At 39.6% G+C, this 23937-nt stretch overlaps 1 protein-coding gene across 2 annotated transcripts in view; it reads right to left on the reverse strand.

Moving 5' to 3' along the window:
• Positions 1–23937, reverse strand: part of LOC101487169 (gamma-aminobutyric acid receptor subunit gamma-3) — a 198703-nt gene that overhangs the window by 7550 nt on the left and 167216 nt on the right. For both annotated transcript variants that reach the window (XM_004552591.3, XM_076880182.1), the window contains exons 8-9: positions 19973–20125; positions 324–517 (exon numbers count right to left, since the gene is read on the reverse strand). In XM_004552591.3, coding sequence (XP_004552648.1) covers positions 324–517; positions 19973–20125 — 347 coding nt within the window. The remainder of the gene's footprint in view (positions 1–323; positions 518–19972; positions 20126–23937) is intronic.

Raw genomic sequence — 23937 nt, forward strand, 5'->3', positions numbered from 1 at the left:
AAGTCCATCACAATATAGCTGTCCCCTAACATACCCTGGTTTATTGTCTGTTTTACTCTAAATGGGACCATAATTTACAAAATGAACCTCAGGTTGGATTGAATAAGACTTCAAGCGAGTGATTGAGACCATAAACCTACTGAAAAACTGCTTACAGAGCTCATAAATCAAGTGAAACATAGGCCTGTTTTCTCATAGCCTTCTATATAATCACACTCCTTTTTGCAAACAATAAGTCTGGTGGTTGTTAGAAAGAATGCAAGTTTGATGCACGCGGTCCTCCTTTTTGCTACTCATTACTCATACACTCACCACAGGCTTACCATTCTCTTCTTTGGGGGAGGTCTGCGTATACTGTAGGAGTAGTAGTTGAGCATGGCGTACTCAATCATGGCAGCGAAGACAAACATGAAGCAGACGGTGACAAACAGGTCCATGGCGGTTACGTAGGACACTCTAGGAATAGAGTTTCTGGCCACTGTGCTCAGCGTGGTCATGGTCAGCACTGTGGTGATTCCTGCAAAAGTAACAGAAGCATGAGGATAGGAAGGAGAGTCACTTCACAAAGCATGCACGATGAATTGCTGGTCAGCAGTAGGATGACCCATGTGGATGTCAGTGATTATGTAACATGTGAGCAGCACTTTATTAATCGCTATTAATAATGCACATGGGGTATTCTGGGTAGATGTCCCCAGTCTTGCATCAATCCTTTCTATTAAACACCCACAGCGGGATACGTTTTGAGGGTGGTGCAGCAGAGTGGTCGTAATTATCAAATGATTCAATGTAATTTTTCTTTTTATTCTCTCTCGTTCCACTTACGATCAAAATGATGTTTCAAAAAGAGATCTGTGGGTTAAGCACTTCTATTACACAGAGGCTTATGAGGCGGATCCTGAGTTGTCTCTGGAGTGGTGCAAGTAGTGCAGCCACAACTCAGCAAGCACATTCCTGTTTTTGTTATTTCTGTATATCTGCAAAGGAATGTGATTTGGGACCAATCGGATAAATAGTTGTTAAGATGGCCAAAAAAGAGTGACACACATGGAGATTCCTTGCAAATACCTTGTTTGCATGGGGAATACAGTATATTTAAGAAAACAACTACGAAAAATAAAAAGAATCCTGTTTTTTTAGTAAAAAAAACAAAAAAAACAGCAAAAAGTACAGTTTATTTAAATTCTACATTTTTTTTAAACATTTCTTTCTATCCTGTTTACCTTTTGTACCAAAATGACTCATCACTATTCTGATATTTTATTTTTATGCTTTTTTATTGGTCATATCCAATAATTCACTCATTCAGCCAAAGTTGAACTGTCCTGATGTAGTCCTGTCTCTTTATAAACAACCAAATATCAGTTTTCGGCTTCAACAGCAAACACCGAATATGCTCTCAAATACATTATCATTGATTATATCAGTGATGTGTTCACTGACAATGTTTTCCCATCAAAAACTCTGCACTTTTCACAGTTGTGTTCAGACACTGGAAACACTTTACTTCAGGTCAGGAAAAAAAACAGCTTCTCCGACCTAAACCTAAACCTGAAGTTGCATCTGAACTTAATCCAGAGCGTAAACCCAAGTCTAAAAAGCTTTGTAGTTGCATATAATCATCATTTTGATGACTGTGTTGAGGTCAGTGAAGTGAATGATTTAATTAGCCATGGTTGCTACTTCCTTTTGGACTTTTCTCTCTGACATGATCTTAGTTCGGGCCTCGTGTTCAGCCAGTGATGATGGTGATAATGGTTTTGTTCTCTTACTTTCATTGCAGGGTGCAAAGTCTTCTTTGCCTCTTCTTTTGAAAGCTCATCCGCGATGTTGCTGCTTTCCTGTTTTTGCTCCTCCATGACTTTATGTAAACCAAAGCCTCATGCTTAAAAGTATGAGGCTTTGGTTCTTGGTCCAAATTCAGTGGCGTTTAATTTTTTTTTTCAAAGAAGGGTCTCATTGGTGCAGAGCTTAACTTTTAAGCTCAGTAACTTCACAGCTGGACCTCTGCTGCTCTTTCAGGTGTCGCTGTTCCTTCCCTGGATGAGCAGATCAGCCTGTCTGTGTGTGAAGTCTCAGTGGTTTAGGTTGAAGACTGCACACACAGCTCTGCAGCACTTCTTTCTTCCTGCAGGTCTTGGATAATCTTGTCTGGTTTAGCAGTTGTATGATTATTATCTGTGTTAGCTGTGTTGTTCTCTTCAGTACCCACATTTGAGGTTCTCCACTGTTTTAGACTTGGACTTATGACTGAAAGCCTCTTCCAGCTGCTCCTGGCTGCATGTAAAGCCAATCCAGCTGAGTCTTGGAGTCTGAAGTTCTGCTGTTTGCAGATACCAGTCTGGTATAACTGGTATCTGCGGATGTCCTACATTAGGTATCTGAGAGCACTGACCTCTCTTGTATCATATGGGACTCTGTCCTGATTGGGTCTCAAAGTGGGATTGGCCTGGTGATACCAAGTCCCCGTATTAAGCACAGGGTTACCTCTTATTGTCACGGCGAGTGAGAGGAGCCGTGCGGAGGAGGAAAAGGAGGATCCACACGCAGGCAGTCGTGAAGGTGTAAAAGGTGATTTATTGAACACAAAAGGAGAGGCAAACGGCAACACGGAGAACTAAACTATACTGGGAAACAACTAAAACTACAAAGCACAAACCTGAATGAGAACGAGCAGAGGAGAATGACGATGGACAGCAGGGAGAGCACACGGATGTGACATGGTAGATACACAGATGACGCAGGGTGGAATACACAGACGGACCAGCAACAACAATGACGGAAGACATGACTTAAATACACAGAGAACCACAGGGGAATTACACACAGGTGGTGGACACAGCTGGGAATAATCAACAAGACTAGACAAAGGTAAAACTGAACACACTCACATGAGACGCAGACCTTCACAATAAAACAGGAAACAAAACACACTTTACTAAGACACAGACTAGACAGAGACAGACTTGAAATGACATATGAAACTAAACCCACATCTTAAACCCAGATAAACAGAAACATGGAACTCTAATAATAGACAAACATTACCATAACACGACAAGAGAACAAGAACACAATCCCTGATGCAAACTTAAATCAAAACACAATAAACTCAAAATACTGGGTCCAACAGACCCAGAACCGTGACACTTATGACCCCTGCATTTTCCTCCATATGCGTTTGCACTTTGGCTATTGTAGCATCTCCGTATATTATGTTTTTTGGAAGAATTCCATTTTTCTTTTAAAACAAAAGACCAACTAAAAATAAAGTCTTTTATTTTGAAGTATATGCTAAATTAGCGATATGAGGGCCAACTCTGTCAGATAACAGCAGTAAACACTATATAAAAACAGCTCATTAAATATTTAAAATTTAAGGTTTATTAAAACAATAACAACCTTCTTCTGGAAATGTAATTATTCATTTATTTTTGGCCAATTTGTTAATGCAGTTAAAATAGAAAAATCTGTCCCCCCACAACCTTACCTACTTTGGGAATTTGAACCCATATCTAGGGAGACTAAGATTAGCCCTTTTTCTGTATACATCAATGCTAACACAATAAGGCACAAGGGGACATAGGCTATGACTAACATGGTGTAGTTGCTTCATATTTTTATGACTGGACAATTTGAAAACTCACTTTTGTCCATCCATCCATCTTCTGCTTACTGTATCTGCTAGTGTATCTAGAGGCAGGGCACACCCTGGACAGGTCGCCAGCCTGTCACATATGTCATGGTCCTGGGTCGTGCGACCCAGTGTTTTGTGTTTAGTCTATTTTGATGTTTATTGTTTGTTTAGGTTCATTAAGTTATTCCAGCTCATTTGTAATTATATTACCCTTGTATTAAGCCTCCCTTGCCCTTCATGTGTTTATGTCTGTGTGTCTTGTGTTGTCAAGTTTATGCTGTCACTTCTGTCATCTTCCCCTGTACTCCGTCTACCTGCTTCGTGCGTCTACCTGTCAAAAGTCATGTTTGCATGGTTATGTTTAGTTCATGTCATGTCTAATCTTCATGTTTCCTGTTTTACTTTGAAAGTCTGTATTCAATGTCAGTGTATTTAGTTTCACCTCTCCTGTCCTGTCGTTAGGTTCATGTGTGTCAGCTGTGCTCCCATGTGTGGCCACTTCCCTTGATCATCCCTCATGTGTATTTAGTCTCTGTGTTTCATGTAGTCTGTGTCGCGTCGTCTGTGTTCCCACCCTCCGTGTTTCCATGCCCAGTCTTTTGTATTCCAAGCCATAGCCTTACCATAGTTATGTTTCTGTTTAGTTACATCTCTTGTGCTGCCCTCATTCTTGTTTGTTTCTTTTGTGTTCATCAGCCACAATAAAAGGCTCGCTTTTGTTTAAAGTTCACTCCCGTATCCTCACTTGTGTCTGCACCTGAGTCCTCCTCACACTCTCCACACGGTCTGCCACTGCGGACCGTGACAACATGGCTGTAAATGTTGTGTAAATGTTAAAAATAATAGCTGCTCTTCGTTTCCAAATTCCTCAAATTAACAAGAAACTACTAGAGATGGGGAAAGTAGTGGGACCTGAACATTCACAAAGAGAAGTTTTGGAAATATGGAATAAGATTTTTAAAAAGCTTTCTTTGATTTTGTTGTGATAAATATACGATAGGTTTTAGGCCATACAACCTTGGGGGTTCTATAAAGTGTTAACTATTGACTGGTAAAAAAATTTTTTATAAACCTGTCAAAAGCAGGCATTTTTTTCAACAGTCTGTTATACTGTTTTTCCCCTGAAATTCAAGAATTCGTTTTTGAGCTATTGACCCACTCAACCACAAAATATAAAAATAGCTGCCACTTTCAGTTATATAACAGCAGCAGTGGCAGAGAACATAATGCTGCTGTTGAGTGAAAACATCGGCATAGTTGTGCAATGCTGAGCATAATGAGTGCCTGTCTTTGTGTAGCCTGACCAGAGCGTGCTAATCTTTGCTAGCACAGGTCCACAGTGGCACCACGTGTCTCATGCAGGTCTGAAATGTAAACTGTAATTCTACAAATTCTAATAATAATAATATACTGTTGTGTGGTCACTACAGCCATAACACATTAATAATGCCTGAGATCAGATTACCAGAGATCAGAGAACTGACAGACACTCTCTGTTATGTAAAGACATCAAAGACACACCTGCGCAGATATACAGCAACATGGATAATGAATCATAAATGGACATAAATAATTAGGCTCTCTTCTATATTATATAAAAACATGGTTACAACCGGGATATTACTTAACAGCCACAGTGTCTGTCAAATAAATAAATAGGTTACTGAACAAAAATGACTATTCACAAGATACTTATGCGTTAATAATTAAGTAGTAGCAAAACGTGATGGCATTGATCTCAATCAATATTACTGCTGCAATGTTGACATCAGTCAGTGTCTAAGGAAATAAGACCTATGAGTCAAAATAATTATGAAGAAGTCAAAATTTAAACACAAAGTCTGTATGGTTAAATAAAAAAGTTAATTTGGAGAAAACAAAGTAGTGAAAAAACCTCAGTCTTTAGATTGGGGACATTTTAGACTCTGGTTTCTGGATTTAATCAAATGTAGTAATACAAAAACTATGACCTCCTTTTTCTAAACCAAATTAAAACAGACAATAGTTAATAACATGCTACTTTAAAATTCAATTAGGAGATAAAGATTTCCTCTTTAAATTTTAACATGCCATCTACTACTTTAGCCTTCTATCATGTCACATGTCTAGTTAACTGTGTCTAACAATTAATTTTTCTTTAGAAGAAATTGGACTCTGTGATTATGTAATAGCGAAATGTTAAAGCGGCATTCTCCACTGCGATTTATTCCTGACTGTTATAGTGAGAGGCCGCGTCATGCTGACAGTTAACATCCTGACTGATGTACAGGATGTGGTCATTAGTCGGCCTCTGGAGAGGCAGAGCTCTCATCAGTCCACTTTTCTTTTAATGACAGTGATGAGTGATGGAAATGAGGCTGGAACGCTTGCATTAGCTTGACCCCTACAGCAAAAAAAAAAACCTCACACTGAATTGAAGATGTGTAATAGCCATGTCGGGCAATAACTGCCAATCACCTGCTAAAAGCTTGTGCATAATCACCGTAACTGGAGAGCACGTTACTTTGGGAGGTAACCAAGCTCTTAAAAAATAGTAATAACAGCCATGTTCAGAATTGTATAATGGTTGTATTTAACTAATTGTGTTGATTTATTTTACGTAATAATATTCCTCACAGTAAAAATGTCAAAAAGTCCATCCAATTAAAAAAATGGGCAATTAGAGCAATCATTAAAAAAAAAAAAAAAAACTACAGCAAAACAAAAAGCCTATTCTATCTGACCTTCCAAGAGATTAACATCCACCATGGAATTCCAAAAACCTTCCTAACACCCTTTATTTGTCTTTCAGTCCTGTTAGCTATTTGCTATTTAAAAGACTACGAGGCCAACGTAATGTCTGTTCATTTCTATTACATTTGAGTTCTTCTGTCTACAAAGTAGATCTCAGTAAAATGCTGTGATTGTTGTCATTTTCGCAGTTACTGAAATACTCAGACAAGTCTCCAACCAACAATCTATTGGGATCTTCCCATACAACCATCTTTAGGGTTTTGCAGAAAATATCCAATGAGCTGCAGGCTTATTCATTCTCTGGCATCAGCATGTTTGTTGCTCAAACAGCTTTGAGCTGCATACAAAGCAGAAGTAACTAAAATAGTAAATGGACTAGTGCTTTTATAGCTCTTTTCTACTCTGAGCTGTCAGAACGGTTTTTACTTTATTCACCCAATCATGCTGATGCGAGTAACTCATCAAAACTCCACAGTGGGTGAAACCCACTGATGAGTGAAACCCACTGATCAAAGTCCACTGATCAATTATGTGGCACTGAATGCACATGTGCTGTATCAAGCATGCACCGGGACGAAGGAAAGACGGGTGGACTTCCTGGTGGAGCTTGCAAGACTGGGGAGAAAACACTGACTGGTCTGATGATTCTTTATTTCTGTTGTGACATTTTAAAGTAGGGTCCTAACATGAAGCATGGTTTCATCTGGAGTGTTGTTGCCAATCACGTCAATTCCTTCTCATATGTGCATTTTCTATTGGCTGCTTGCAACCTCACTAAAAATAATTTTCTCTCAGATTGGCTTCTGGAACATGACAATGAGTTCATCATACACAAATTACCACCACAGTTACCAGGTCTTAATCCCAAACAGCCGTTTTGAGATGTGGCGGAACCAAAGATTTGTGCCGGATCTGACAAACTGCAAACCCATCATGTCATATGGGTATAAATCTGCTTTGTAAGTCTATGCCATGAAGACTTAAGGCATTTAAGATGGCAAAAAGGGTTCTAGCAAGGTGTACCTAATAACAAAAAGAGCTCTGAGTATATTTTCATTACAACAATTTAACTTTGCAGGAGTTACGTTTGCATTGATCAGTTACAGTGTTTCCAGTTCTCTGCTGAGATTTCCAGATCTTCATTCTTGTTGCGAAGGCTGATGAGCAGGATGCAAGAAGATTCTGAAATTCTGATAGGATGCCCTTTGTCATCATTATTTCCACAGCTGTTTGTGTGGATCTGTCTGGAGGTAACTTTTAACTGTGTGTTATTGTGTCATTAATGGCACCGTGGAGTAATTACTCCCCATGGTGTCTTAAGGGAGACCGCTGTGTTCGCTTGGCGACATGAAATCAATTCTTTTTAAGAGAGATGAGCCCAGTGACAGTAATGCCCACCGGGGGCATCGATATCGACTGCTGTGACACATACACATCATTGTCATGGGCTCGCCATTTTCCCTCTCCCTCCCCTCTTTTCTTTCCACACCGCACCTCACCCTTCCTCTCCCCTCTCTCTTCTCGGTCTCTTTCATCCTCTTCTCTCCTACATGTCTTTTGTGGTGGTGGTGGTGGTGGTGGTGGTGGTGGTGGTAGTGGTGGTGTGTGTGTGTGTGTGTGTGTGTGTGTGTGTGTGTGTGTGTGTGTGTGTGCGCCACTGTTTTTGCCTGTGGTTTCCATAGAGACGAGTTGCTCCCATCTATTTCCAGCTACCTCCTCTGGTCTAGTGCTCGTCTAGACTTTCCCTTCATCGCTGCTCATTAGATTTAAGTGCTCAACTAGGTAAATGAAAAACTCTTCTCCTCATACCTTAGATCCCACTATCTGATCAGATGCTGAAAACAGTACGATCTCAATAAAACGGCACGCGCTCTGGCAGTGCCTTTCCTCCCTTTCTTTTTTATTTGGCTGCTATTTCAAATCAAGGTCGCGGGTTGTCTTTGCATAGATTAATTCATTCTGGGGAAATTGGCGCTACATGATGCCATAGCAACTGGGTGATTCCTGAACCACACGGTGTCTCGCATCTACAAACGGAAAACAAAGTGCCGCCGCAAAGAAGTGAGAAAGCTCCAGTGCATATGCCTGTAGAAAGCAAATATGCCACTGACACATCAATGCGAGTGCAAAATAATCTCGGCGGTGTGATCACAGCAGCAAGAAAGAACAGATTTTCTGGTTTTGTTCATGAGGTTTCAAACACATGACAGCTGGTATAAAACTGTCATACATGTCTGGTTGGTACTGGCTGTTGCCACAATATGTTAACAAATACCAGACACTGACCTTTGTTTTGTGTCCAGGGGTAAGCCAGGTGGAACAGACCACAGCTTGGTGTGTCTATAAATAGTACAGAGAAGTACCAGTGGAGGATCAGTGGCCGGGTCACAGGACTGCATGAGTTTTCACTGTGACTGAGACTATAGAGCTTTCTCTCTTTGAACTGAAAAACTAAAAGATACTGAATTTTATTTGTTTTCTGGAAATAAACCTCAGCATTGTATTTATGAATCTTTCTTGATCAAAAGTTGTAAATGAAAGATGGATGTAGCCTCTCCTATTGGAATGCACACTTTGTCAGCGTTATGATTGCAGCCATGTGGTTTTTGTTGTTATTGGTTCTTGTTTCTTTGCTTACATTTAGTGCAACTGCATGATAGAATGGAGTGCAAATTTATCAGGTAATGCTAGGTTGGTTAGTGAGCTGAATTCATATAGTGTGCAATGCACTGCAAAAACTCAAAATCTTACCAAGTATATTTGTCTTATTTCTAGTCATAAATATCTCATTGCACTTAAAATGCGCAAAGAACCACTTCAATGGCGATAATTGAGGCAGTAGAAGAAATTACTGATACACTGGATAAAAATAAATATGCAGTTGGTATTTTTGTTGATCTCAAAAAGGCCTTCGACACAATCAATCACTCAATATTATTGGATAAATTGGAAAGATATGGTATTCGAGGGAAAGCTGATAACTGGTTAAAAAGTTACCTAACGGGTCGGGAACAATATGTTAGCATAGGGCATTACCACTCAGAGAAACTTGGTATTACATGTGGTGTTCCCCAAGGGTCAGTGTTGGGACCAAAACTTTTCAATGTATACATAAATGATATTTTTGATGTTTCTCAAGTACTTAAACTCATACTGTTCGCAGATGACACCAACATATTTTTCAGTAGCGATGATTATACTGATCTTGTAATGACCGTAAACAGGGAGCTAAAATTAATTTAAAAAATGGATGGACATAAATAAATTATCATTAAATATAAATAAAACTAAAGCAATGTTTTTTGGTAATTTAAAATATAATGTAGAATTACCAATTATCATTGAAGGTGTACCAATTGATAATGTGAGTGAAAACAAATTTTTGGGAGTCGTAATTGATAACAAAATTTCATGGAAACCCCACGTCAGACACATAAAAACCAAAATTTCCAGAAGCCTCGCAGTTTTGAACAAAGTGAAACCATACCTTGATAAAGATGCACTTCGTACTCTGTACTGTACTCTGGTTCTTCCATATCTTACATATTGTGTGGAAGTGTGGGGAAACACATATAAAAATACAACTAATCCATTAGTCACAGTACAGAAACGAGCACTGCGTATTATTCACAAGGCTGGTTATCTAGATCATACTCACAAATTCTTTCTTCAGGCAAAGTTACTTAAATTCCAGGATCTGGTTAATTACAATACATCCATAATTTTGTATAAAGCTTTTACTAAACTTTTACCGGCAAATTTACAAACTAGATTTGAAATTCGAGAAAAGGTTTATAATGTGAGAGGCTTTGGAGAATTCAAATTACCCAGAACTCGAACAACCCGTAAAGGTTTTTGTGTGTCTGTATGTGGTGTGAAAATCTGGAACAGTCTGAGTTTACAATTGAAACAATGCAAATTAAATTTCTCTAAAAACAGTTGGTCTGGTCACAGTATACTCAATGATGCTTTTAGTGTGCTCTGTAATGTCTGTTCTCTTACCATTGCTGGTATGGATTCCAAAAAAAAAAAAAAAAAAAAAAAGTGTGCGTATGTATGTACATATATGTACTTGTGTGTGTAGATATATATGTATGTATGTATATGTATGTGTGTTTGTTACTTGTAGTTATTACTGCCTGTTACCTGTGGTAATGCAATTTATAATTTATATATTCTGTATTCAGTTATGAAGGCTCTAATTGTTGTTTGCGAGCTGCCGTTTAGATGCTTGTATGTGCCCGGGGCTGTTGATGGGTCTGTATGCAATGATGGGCGTAGCTGCGGGAAGTTTGTTTTTTTTGTTGATGAGTGAGTATAGGGGTGGGATTTAATAAGTTTTCTTCGTCCCACTCCTTTTTCAGGCAATTTTTGTTTTTTGTTTTGTGCATTTTATGTTCAATATAGGTATTTGTTGTGCCTGAAAATGAACAAATAAATGAAATGAAAATAAGACACAATCAGCTAAAGAGTAATATTTCATTAAGATATATGAACTTGTTTTAAGACAGTGAATCTTGAAAGTAGAAAGTTTTCACTTGTTCCATTGTCAGATTTTTCACTTATTTCAAGCAAAAATATCTTGTATTTAGAGAAAAAATCTGCCAACGGAACAAGTGAAAATTTTCTAGGTTCAAGATTAAAAGATTGATAAAAGATTTTGAGTTTTTGCAGTGTGCTAGTGTTAAATAAATGACTTGCACTGACCAAACTGAACCTATGCATACAGGTCCAGTTCAAAGACTCAAATTAACCAACGTGATGGCTAGCAGCCAGCTATGGGCTACAGCTGCCTGTCTTATCACACCTAATCTTAAGGCTAAACAAACTCCAAATGGATCAGTTGCAAAAATGTATATATGCTGAGGCTGTAAGCTTGATATTTATCTGACTGAAGCACTTAAGGCCCCCGATCAGCCTCTATGCCTCTGTGACTGAGACCTAAGCTTGTGAATTTATTGATCGAATCACTTTTGGAGCCAGCCTCAATTGTCCATCAGGGCTACTGCAGAGTCTCGACAGTTCTACCTTGGCTCAGTCTTTCAGCCCTTGAGGCTGTAGCTTGTATAACAGGCAATTTTGTTTTCCAGGATGATGCCTGATGGTGTTGTTGTTACTGAAGTCTTGAACTTGGCTTTTTCGTGATTGCCATCTCGTTGCTCTTCAACTGATAATCAAATTTGTGAAACAAATGATAACTCTTTCTGATATTTTTGCCTCAAAACCAGATTTGCATCCCATCATAAAGGCTGTTTGTATTCTATCGGTATATTTTCTTTTAAATAGCCAGAAATGCTACAAAAAGATTAGAGATCAAAGCCACCCCCCAAAAAACATATGTGTTCTGACAAGTGAAATTGAAATTATGCAGTTGAAATAGTTGAAACGGATTAAAAGTTGGTATTGTTTACAAAATTCAGGGTGTTCATGATTTGAGCTATGCAGCACTCTGGCAGGCTTTCCACCGCATCAACACAAAGTACAATACAGTATATATAAGAGCTGACAGTCTGCTCGGTGAGAGCCTTGTTTGTTTATGGTAATTATGCTGATGTGTTCAAATTAATGTGCTGGTGATTGAGGTTAAAATGCTACACGCAGCAACTTCAATCTAATGTGATTAAAGGTGTTTCCCGCAGACTGAAGAGGCCTGACTTAAAGCCCCGACCCAGACGTGTAATCAGTCAAATGGCCCTACATGCCCTCTGACCAAGGAGACACTTGGGAGTAAATAGCCTGATGGGAGTCTACTCTCTACAATATATTTACTCAGCTGCGTATCTTCTGATGGTCAGATGACATTTAAGCAACTTTGGACACAAATAACTTCTTTAAATTTGTGTTACAATTACAATATAAGAATTAGCACAATCGTTATGGCTAACATTTTTGGCACTGTTGAAAAGGGAGCGTTTAAGAGTGCTTTTCAAAATTGAATATTGGAGATAAAGTAACTCAGAGTTTTAGAATATTTCCATTTGGATTTGAGTAAATTACTATTTGAACATTATACATCATGTGTACTAACCAAACACTTTGTTGTTTGGGTTTGAAGAGCATTTCTTGGGAAGAAAATGACAAGTGTCCAGAGTGGAGCTGTGGGTGCTAGAGACTGTCAAACTGAGAAAAACAATCAGTATCAGCTGGTTTAGCAAATGCCCCCAAATGACAAATGCTCCTCTTCAAGTGATAAGTTCTCTAGTGGCATTATAAATTAAAAATCTTTTCTTTTGGAAGCAAAGGAGAAGTGACAGTCCTCAGATGGAGGAGATTGAGGTGGATGGATGATCCAACAAAACATTGGCAACACAAGAAATGTGCAATTCCAGTTTTCGATTCACAGACAGCACTTGAAAAATTTGGTAGTTTTTGTGTTTAAATGGGCCCTACCATAGTCACTGGGTCATCAGATCAGAAAACAGATTTACTTCAGTTACTGGATGACGAGCCTGTATTATATGCTCTACAGGGAGTGCTTAGCTGTACCCTTGTGGTTTGTGCCTTAAAGTGATCAGTACTGAACTTCTGTTACCGGAATGGACCTTAATGGACTGATTAGGATCTGGGGGAGTTAAAAATGACACGTTCTAGCTTTAAATTCAGAGGACTTATTGGGATAATGGTCACAACAGCCTTTATAAAAGCCACAGTTGAATTCCTAGAGAGTCTAACCCCCTCTGACAAAAGGGAAGCAATCACAATATTGCTTTTCTTTCTCATTAAAAAGCTACGAAAGTCTTGAATCAATGAATAAATGCCACTGTACCACCAGCTAGTGGTTGCATCTTCATCAATTTCCCAGCACCATCTAGTTTTTCTTCCATTTGAAGAGTCTTATTCAGACCACACTTGAACAATTCAATACAAAGTCTCTCATTGGCGTTTAGGCATGAACATGTGGGGATTGCAAAATGGTCCAAAAACCCTTGCAAGTAATGTGAGGCTTCATGGCTTTATTTACACTGAACAAAAATATAAACGCAACACTTTTGTTTTTGCTCCCATTCCCCATGGGATGGACGTAGAGACCTAAAATTCATTCCAGATACACAATATAACCATCCCTCCCAAACAGTGGTCACAAATCAGTCCAAATGTGTGGTAGTGGGCACATCTGCTATATTGAAATAATCCATCCCACCTCACAGGTGTGCCACATCAGGATGCTGATCTGACATCATGAGTAGTGCACAGGTGTACCTCAGACTGCCCACAACAAAAGGCCACCCTGGAATGTGCAGTTTTGTCTCACAGCAAAATGCCACAGATGCCACAAGCAATGAGGGAGCGTGCAATTGGCATGCTGACAGCAGGAATGTCAACCAGATCTGTCGCCCGTGCATTGAATGTTCATTTCTCAACCATAAGCCGTCTCCACAGGCGTTTCAGAGAATATGGCAGCACATCCAACCGGCCTCACAACCGCAGACCTCGTGTAACCACACCAGCCCAGGACCTCCACATCCAGCAGGTTCACCTCCAAGATCGTCTGAGACCAGCCACCCAGACAGCTGCTGGAACAATTGGTTTGCACAACCAAACAATTTCTGCACAAACTGTCAGAAACCGTCTCAGGGACGCTCAACTGCATGCCCGTCGTCCTCATCGGGGTCTTGACCTGACTCCAGCTCGTCGCCGTAACAGACTTGTGTGGGCAAATGCTCACATTCGATGGCGTCTGGCACGTTGGAGAGGTGTGCGCTTCACGGATGAATCATGGTTCACATTGTTCAGGGCAGATGGCAGCTGAGAATGTCCCAGTTCTTGCATGGCCAGCATACTCACCGGACATGTCACCCATTGAGCATGTTCGGGATGTGCTTGACCGGCGTATACGACAGCGTGTACCAGTTCCCACGAATATCCAACAACCTCGCACAGCCATTGAAGTGGAGTGGACCAACATTCCACAGGCCACAATTGACAATCTGATAGACTCCATGCGACGATGTGTTGCACTGCATGAGGCAAATGGTGGTCACACCAGATACTGACCGGTTCTGGGTCCCCAGACCCCCAATAGCGCAAAAAACTGCACATTCCAGGGTGGCCTTTTGTTGTGGGCAGTCTGAGGTACACCTGTGCACTACTCATGATGTCAGATCAGCATCCTGATGTGGCACACCTGTGAGGTGGGATGGATTGTCTCAATATAGCAGACGTGCCCACTACCACACATTTGGACTAATTTGTGACCACTGTTTGGGAGGGATGGTTATATTGTGTATCTGGAATGAATTTTAGGTCTCTACGTCCATCCCATGGGGAATGGGAGCAAAAACAAAAGTGTTGCATTTATATTTTTGTTCAGTGTAAAAAGCAGTAAAGCAATTTATAGCATGGCATTCATCCAAAACCATCATACTGTTAGCTTAAAAAATGAGTAAAATGCATTCAGGAGAAACAAAGAAACATAGTTTCTTCACCAAGTTAAAGTGTTCTTGCTAACAGGTCAGAGATTCAGCTCTGTTATGCTTGTAGTAGCTAATATAGCCTCGAGCAGAGATGAGGAGGCTACAAGAGGGCTGGTAGCTCACTTCTTTCTTATTCCCTCCAGACTGTTTTCATTCTCAGTTTTGTTGTCTCCAGTCACAACTGATGCTTAAGGCAATTTATTAGGTTTTGCACAGTTTCCTCTGGAGACACGGGTCTTGTGTGTTCTACAAAAATGTTGCAAATTCTTTCTGAGACTTGGTGGTGAAGCGTCTCTTCAAAAGTACCTTACAATTCGGGCTATTATTTCTTTTGCTTTTAAATACTTCTTTTCACTGAGCTGCCCCCTATAAGATGGGTTAATGGCAGAAATCTTAAAACCTACGTACATACAATTAAAAGCAAAAATGGTAGAGTTTGGGGAAGACTCTGTTCTCTGTGGATCTCCTTGAAGTAAACTGGTGACACTAAGTGATACTCTGTATTTCTCTGGATAATGCTATGAAGCATGATGATGGATGTTACCAGTAGATTCAATTAATTCCAGCACCATGGTTCTTCTTCACACCCCCAAAGCTCTACAGTCTCAGCTTCTGCCTTGGGGTGGTTTTATTTCCCATCACCAACCCCCTGTATCTATGTCAAGATCCATTTGCGCTACAAAGATTGAGGTCTAATGGGAATCAGCCTGAGCTCAGCTCACTTACTTTTAGCTCGCTGGTGTCCACATATCCTGCTGAAGCAGTAATGTATGACTGAGAGCTCTTTGGAAAATCCACCTGGAACATGTTAACGGTTTGTCGAGGCACTTTCCCTTTAGCGGTTGGGTGGAGGGTCAGCAGGGGCAGTGGCATCCTCTGTATTTTTCTTGGACTCGAGTTTCTCTTCAATCCGACTTGATCCCACTCCGTCCAGCTGACATTTCTCCCTGCCTTTAAGTACCAAAGGCCATCACTTTGCTTTACACTTTTTTTCTGTTCCTCCCTTGTGTCCAGCTTTTCCTGCGCTTATCTCTCCTCTCCCCTTTCAGCTTTGGGATCAGGTCTCAGGCTGACTCTAAAACGGGGGCGTTGTACTAGAGGAGGAAGGCTAAATGACTTTCTGTTGTTGACCCGAAACTGGATGTTTATCAGGACTGGGGCTGCCTGCTTTTTCGCGCTACCTGTTGTGAGAGGGAGATCACAAGTCTGTCACTGCCTTTGGTCATGTAATACACTGCCACCCACACACTGTAAGCATTAAGTGACTTAGTTATGTCCTATGCAGGCTTAAAAAGGCAGGCTGACACAGGAGTGGAGAGTCAGACTGGCACACATACACTGTGAGGTGTGTGATTCACATTACAAAGCAGCTGTCATTGCAAAGTAGAAAAACCATAGTAGCTTTAGTCTTTATATGCTGGTTAAAAAAGGGGGAGGAATTAGTATAGAATAAAACCTGTCCAATATATCTCAGTTTAATAGATCTGAGGCTTATGGAAGATAAGAGAATTTGCTTTTGGAAGGAGCAACTCCTTTAGTGCTATAAACAAACTCAAAATAAACCTTCGAGTTGTTGTGTCTCTCTTGATCTCTTCACACTGTTTTGATGTTAAACTGTCATCGTGTCAACTTGCATCAGCCTACGAGCAAGAAGCAAGCTGGGCCGAACACATACTCTTGTCATCATCTGCTTTCATTAACAGCACAAGAAAAGAGCTTTCATTTGGCCCAGTGAAGCCAAAGCAATGATATTATATTATTGGTGGCGGCCTCATTGTTCAGAGAATTGTTTTCTTTGAGCTTGATAATGAATAGGGCGGGACAAAACTCCAGTAAAACTTAGATATTAACGCAGAGACCATCCAGATGACCTTCTGTAATATTGGCAGGCTGATGAAGGGCAGGAGGGACTGAGAGGAATTAAAGAACTTCAGAGTGGCGTGGATTGTCTCAACCCAAGTGACAGCTGGGGTGAAGGTGGCTAGAGGTTGGAGAAATAATCTTAAGTGTAGTTCTTGGGTCAAGCGAGAACATTTGTGTGAAAGAGGTTAATTAGAGTCTAGCTACCATCAAGTGTCACCAAAGTGCCATAAAGCAAGGCATTTGAAGCCAGCTGCTGCAGTGGAGATAACAGTATGATTTAGATATTTGGGGGTCTTACCTGGGGAAATTTGGGATAATTTGAGTGACCAACCAAAGTAAATCACGTAACAAAAGGCTTTATTTTCAACAGATGTCAACTAGATTGGAAGTGAATTGTTCCCCATGAATACCAGGATGACTTTCATGTAACCTTATAATAATGACGTTTTTTCTCTTTTTTAAATAAAACTGAATCTCATGACATTTCCATTATCCCTTTTTGAAAGACTATATTATCATTGGCATCAAGATTTAAGGGCTAATGAGGAAAGTGCTAAGGACATGTTGCACTGAAGCTATGTGCTAAACAAATAAAGTAGCAGAAACTAGAAGATGTTACCTTTTATAATTCCATTTATGTATTGCTTATGCATTTGGATTTCTGTTAAAAGATTTCCTTTAAGGTCATAGGTAAAAATTCTATACAACAGGATAAATGTGACCCTAGCTCAGGGGTCGGCAACCCGCGGCTCTGGAGCCGCATGCGGCTCTTTAGTCTTTATTTTGCGGCTCCGGGTGGTTTGGGAAAATAAATTAGAAGTATTTAGCTGAAGTGCATTTTATTTGTGTTTAGTTCTTTTTTTTTTAACTTGCAGTTCTAAATTGGAAGATTATTGTGATTTTGAAATATAAAAATAAAATTATATCTTATTATTTTTTTCATCGCTCAAAATAAGCATCACACTCGCGGAAGCCGGTGTACCCGCCGAAACGCCGTGTATTTATCGAGACTTTCAACCCCAGTTAGGCCAATTATGGCTCTTCGGATCCACATTACTGTATGTCAGCAGCTGTTCTCCACCGTGAACTATGTTACAAACAAACACCGCTCACGCCTCACAGATGACAGTTTACAGTCTTGCATAAAGATGAAAGCCCCGATTTACAGACGCTGTGCGCAGAGGTTCGGGACCAGAAGTCTCATTGTAAACATATCACGGCAGACCCGACGATGTTTAGATGAAAATGCTTTTCAGCATCTCTTTATTGACCACTTTTCGTAAACGGTTGCTGTACGCATACAGCCGGCTGTAGCTTTTCAGCTCACAGCCCGACACACACCAACACAACAGCAGAGAGAGCACAGACTTTAAGGCAGCGAGGCGTGATTGTGGGTGCCGCTCAGGTGCATCCGACTCCCATGCTGCGGCACTGCAGACCACGCCCCGCCACACACATTAACCAGGTAAAATACATATTTAGGCAGAATTTTGTAAATATCTATTTTTCCTTTTTCAGCAGAATAGTGCAATTTTTTCCAATTACTTTTTAAAAGCCAGGCCAAGGCTCCAAAAGCCCAAAGGTGATATAAGGGTGGCGGCTCACAACAGTTTTTGTTTGCTACATGGTTCATTTTAGTTCAGCTGGGTGTCTTTCCTTTTGTTATACTTCTTTAAGAGTTCAAAATGTGTTAATTACATAAATAAAATGTAATTTTCTCTGTAGCACTTCATGGATTTCATAAGCAACACACCTTAGTTGCTCTGTGGATTCTTTTAAAAAGCAGTTAAAAACGTTTCTGTTCAAACAAGCCTTTTGTTGATCTACGTATTTTATATTCTTTACATTATTTACATTTGATCTTTTACATTGTGTATAATTCTATTGATTGTATGGTTTATTTTAATATTTGTGTACAGCGCTTTGTGACTGCCTGTCTGTGAAAAGCGCTTAATAAATAAACTTTACTTACTTACTTTAGTTGTTCACACAAAGCACAAAGGTAAAAAAAACAATATATACAGCGTTATCTTCATTTTAGATGTCAAAAAGTATTTGTGGCTCCCAGTGTTTTTTTTTTGCGTGGAAACTGTGTCCAAGTGGCTCTTTGGGTGTTAAAGGTTGCTGACCCCTGCCCTAGCTCCTCAACCCTATGCCTAAACCCCCGAGGACTAAATCACCATAGATAATAATTCCTAACCCTGATGCCATATTAAGGCAAAGTGTTTGATGTGTGTCAGTGGAATCATTATTTACTATATTCCATGCCAAAACCAATGCCAGAACTTGTGGGGAAACAAGTTAATTACAATTTTTACTAAGTGACATATTCTAACTTAGGGTTAGAGGGTCAACTGCAAAGATGAGTTGGACTTCAAAGTGTTAACCAGTTAATTTGGTACGGGGGCACTGGCGCTTAATTGGATTTTCAGTGAGAAAATATAATACATGTAATGTATTTGTTTGTTGCTGGTGTCTGCTTTAACCAGTTATCTCTGTATGCTTATCTGTGTGCCATATATCATCTAGTATGCACCTAATATCAAATTGTTCCCTACTCTACATCAACATTTTAGGTGTTTATACTGTGATCAGCATTCAGACGCCACAATCATTATTTTTAAGCCAGTACGAGATGTCACGGACAGTTTAAATACATTTCTATGTCCCCAAAATTCAGCTTTTGCTATCTCTTTAAAAAGTCAGGACCTCAAAGAGAATTTAATCAAAGCTCAGTGAATATGAACATTGTTTGTCCGCGCAGCATGAGCTTGTAATGAGGCACCCACAGGGGGGAAATAGAAGTCCTAACTAAATAAAATTATGAAGCTATGAATGGATGGGGTGGTCATGAACTCATCAAACACTTACCTCGAGTTCCATCTTAAATCAGCAGCACCTTGCACAACATCATCATCCACAGGAAAGCAAATGAACTAATGATAGGCATGCAGCAGAGAGGAAAATAATTCAAAACAGTTGTCAAGTCATGCAAGGAGAAAGAATAACACTACAACAAAGTACAAAACGGAAACAAGCAAGCTGATGGGACATGAATTTTCATGATGGTTTAATGCACCTCTAAATTCCCACTGTCACGTACATATTCATTTGCAAATGACTAATATATTATGCCCATGCACACGTACTCAACAGTTTTGACTCCAAACGAATGCTAGGTGAATATATTCCGGTAATTTGAAAGATTTTACAGGTAACAACTGCAGTGACATAGATGAAGTGGCAATGGAGTTGGTATTTCATTCAAAAATAGATCCTTGGTATTGCTACCTAACTCAGATTGCAGAGAAATTGTGTAGCTTACCTAAAGCCGTCCTTGCAGGCGTGGCATCACTCTTGATCCAGAAGGAGACCCAGGAGAGAACCACAGTCAGGATGCAGGGGATGTAGGTCTGGATGGTGAAGTAGCCCATCCTCCTGCTGAGGTCGAAGTAAACGGTCATTAACACGTAGTCACCTGTTGAGGAAGGGAAAATGGAATGTGGAAACAACTGGCAAAAAAGTACAAATAATATAAGAAAGTCAGAAAAGATACTATCATGAAGTAATAATGCTGTCAAATCGAATAACACACAATAAATTTAAACTTTGCGTGTCAATACTTATGCAGAAAAATGATGTATATTGTGAGAAAATGTCAACAAATTCTTTTGGAAACCACAGAATAAAGATCCATCTACAACTTCAGAATGTGGCTGAAAACTTCTACATTTTAAACGTTACTGTGATGTCAAAGAAAATTTATATTATAACCAGAAACTTCTAAAAGCTTGCTCTTTCTGCTTATTACTGCTTCCCAAAGTGTAGAAATGCAAAAAAGACTAAACAAGCTGCACAATAACTAAATCCATGACATTCTTTTGGGGATTTAACTTACTGTTAAATGAACAACATTGTGGAAATTGTGGTTAAATTGATAATACCAGTCAATAGAGACCGACACACAATGTAAGTACTTGTGGAAACTATTGCAAAAATAATAAAAGGGAAGCTTTGGAAGCTAGCCTGCACTGTGTGGCATGATTGCTGTAGAGTATTTTCATTGCTCTCAAAAGAAAGAAACCTTTGCTCATTTTTGCAGTTCTAAAATCCTCTTCAAGTTTTATAATACTGTAAGGTGACCCTGCTATTTTTTAGTTACACTTATATCCACTCACAAACTACCGATCTTCATCCCTGAGGATCCCGAGCAGCACACTGGCTCATATGTAATTAAAAAAGTCTGATGTCTAGCTGGAGGCTACATCATGCTGAGCTCTTAACTTCATCTCTGTCATCAAAACAAAGGATGGAAAAAGAATCTGAACATTAGACGGTATACTTTTTTCTGAACTTCATCAGAGCAGCAGTGACACTCACTAGATATTAAACAAAAGCAGAATTGTGCATGATGTGACAGAATGTAGGTGAAGCACTAACAAAAACAGCTACGGGTCAGTGAATGAAAACACCTCCCCAAAAAAGAGGAAAAAGAGATCTAAAGCATCTAAGGCTGTAAAGACCTACCACATATCTACAGACATAGGGATTGGGGCTCAGGATACAGATATATCCAGCCTGTATGTTGAAGTGTCTTTGGACAACATATTAAACCCCAGGTTGTCCTTAATCTATTCATTGAAATATGAATGTATGGTAAAGCACTTTGGCACAGAATAATGTGTTTGACTGGGCAAATGAGACTTGTACTGAAAGTCCTATATAGGTACCGTTCCACTTATCATTGTCTCTGGGCCAAATCTGGTTGGTCAGTCGTAACCTTTTTAGCCTAAAACCCTATACCCTTAATGATGAGTTATGACACACAATCTAATATCTCCATGTTTTTGTTGTTTCTACATTGTCAAAATCATGTTGGTCAAGGATCAGCATGGCAACTAACCAATGATGTTGTCTGAGGATTCAGTTATCATTAACCATGAAGATCAGTTAATGCTACTAAAAACTGTTGCTAGCAACCCGATATGAGTAACCTATGTTTGACTAACAGCAAAGCTAACTTGACAATGCATTTATTATATGCTATAAATTAATAAAGAAGACACTTGAAATGCTTACCAGTAAAGAGTTTTATATATAAAAAGGGCATATTTAAATTTTTCCTGCCACATTGCAAAGCTATGACATTCGATGATTGGTCGGTTGCAATGTTAATCCTGGACCAACATTATGATGATGATGCACGTACAACACCAACACGAGGATATCACATACACCCGTTTGGACACCTCAGTATGAATCAGTAAAGATGTAGTTTGATGTTTTTCCATGGTTCTAATGGTTTTTCCAAGGGTACAGGTAAGGATCGCCCTCACAGACCTTTAATGCACATCTGTTTTGTTTTGTCATTTTGTTCTGGAAGCATGCCAAAATATGTTAGACACTGCTCAGATCAGAAAAGACAAACAAAGGTTACCTGCAGGAGGGTAAAGAGTTAACACGTTTTTTGCTCGCTGGAAATATCTTCAGTATGTTTAATTAAGACCATTTTTGTGCATCAAAGTGAAGTAAAACTTCACTGAAATTCATCAAAATTGGAATTTTTGAAGACATCGTTTAGGACATAAAAAAAAATCCTTTTTAATTGGTTATAAAATTGCTCTCCACAAATTAATTCAGCACCCTTTTCCAGCTTTCTCCTGTCCTTGTCTTTTTTTTCCCCACCCCGCTCTGTCTGTCCTTCATATTTAATCCAGCAAAGGACTCAAAGAGAGGAGCATAGAGAAGCTTAATGGAGCCCAGAAAATAGTAGGAAAAACTTCTCTCTCACGAACAAGTGTATAATGGCACTGTCATCGTGAAAAGAAGATAAATGAGAAGAGTGGCAGAATTTACTCCGCTACCTTTCTAATGGTCCCACTACTGTAGGATGCTTGTTTAGCAGCCAATAATTGACAGGAGTGGGGAGATATTGAGCTACAACTCTTGCTGAACAAAAGCCATTGTTCGGAAACTTTGACAAAGGTCTACATATCACCCGAGTATTATTTTGAATATTTCTGAAGACTGCCTTTTGATAATAGGAGCTATTCAGATGATGTCATTTTGAATAAAACATCTGAATAAGGCAACCTTTTGTCCTCTAACAGCTGAATTCATGCTTTAGATTCAACTGAAATGATCACTTTTACTGGGTGTTCAGTGAAGTAGGAGTGCGGTGATGCTGGTGGTACTGAGTAGGGGGGGATCGCTTACGTGATTACGAATGTGCTCAGGGGCAGAGAGATTGGCACAGCCCTGGCAAGGTTTTGCATTTTGTGATTTTTTTTTTTAAGGCATACCAAATATGACCCCGAGGACCCCTCAGACATTGGAATACACCATTTACTGTCCAAGTGATATTTGTTGAAGCTAGGAATCTAAAATGCCCTTGAAAAGTGTTCAGTACTGGCACCACATTACTTATGCTGCATTCATTTTCTGGGGTCAGAAATTTACAAGTGGAAACTCCAGAGCTTGAAAAATAAAAAAATCCAAAACTCAGCAGCAATATGTGTTTCCATAAGTCATGACCTTAAAAATTACATCGCACTGTCTGATGTAGATACGGTTGCCTCTTGCAGTTCATCTTATATTCAAGATAACACAGACATCCATACGACCTTTATCTCAGGTCTTATTACATGACACTGACATCAGAATGTCAGTAAGAGATTTTTCAGTTTTCAGTCAGACACACTCCTCTGATATGCTGAGACACCCTATGGAATTTTATTTCCCACTGTATCTCTTATAAGTCTGAAATTCCCAAATTCAGACATCCAAATGATGTTCTTTAGAAACACCCCATGTCAGAGTGATCTAGCCGTCCTAAAAGTTCCCTGGAAGGCCTTCAGTTGATTGAATATGCTGCAGCAAGAGTTCTGATGAGGACTAAAAAAAGAAAGGAAAATCCAAAGTCAAATTTAAAAGGTTTCACCTCTCATACAAGATCTTGTCTGATCAGGCCCATGTTATCTTAAAGACTTCATCGTTCCTTGTTATCCTAACAGAGCTCTTTACTTTAGACTGCAGGCTCACAGTGCTACTGGTTACTAGAGTTGGGAGGCAAAGCCTTCAGCTCTGGTGTTCCGTTGAACCAGCTCCCAGTTTGCATTCAGAAAACAGGACACTCTCCTATAAGATTAGGCTTAAAACTTTCCCTTTTGATAAATCTTATAGTTAGTGCTGGATCAAGAGTACCTGAACCCTTTCTTAGTTGTGTTGCAACAGGCCTAGGCTGCTGGGGGCTTCCCATGATGCTCTGAGTGTTTCTTCTTCATTCCCCTC

This window comes from Maylandia zebra, linkage group LG23 (assembly GCF_041146795.1).
Source record: "Maylandia zebra isolate NMK-2024a linkage group LG23, Mzebra_GT3a, whole genome shotgun sequence".
Taxonomy (NCBI): Eukaryota; Metazoa; Chordata; class Actinopteri; order Cichliformes; family Cichlidae; genus Maylandia; species Maylandia zebra.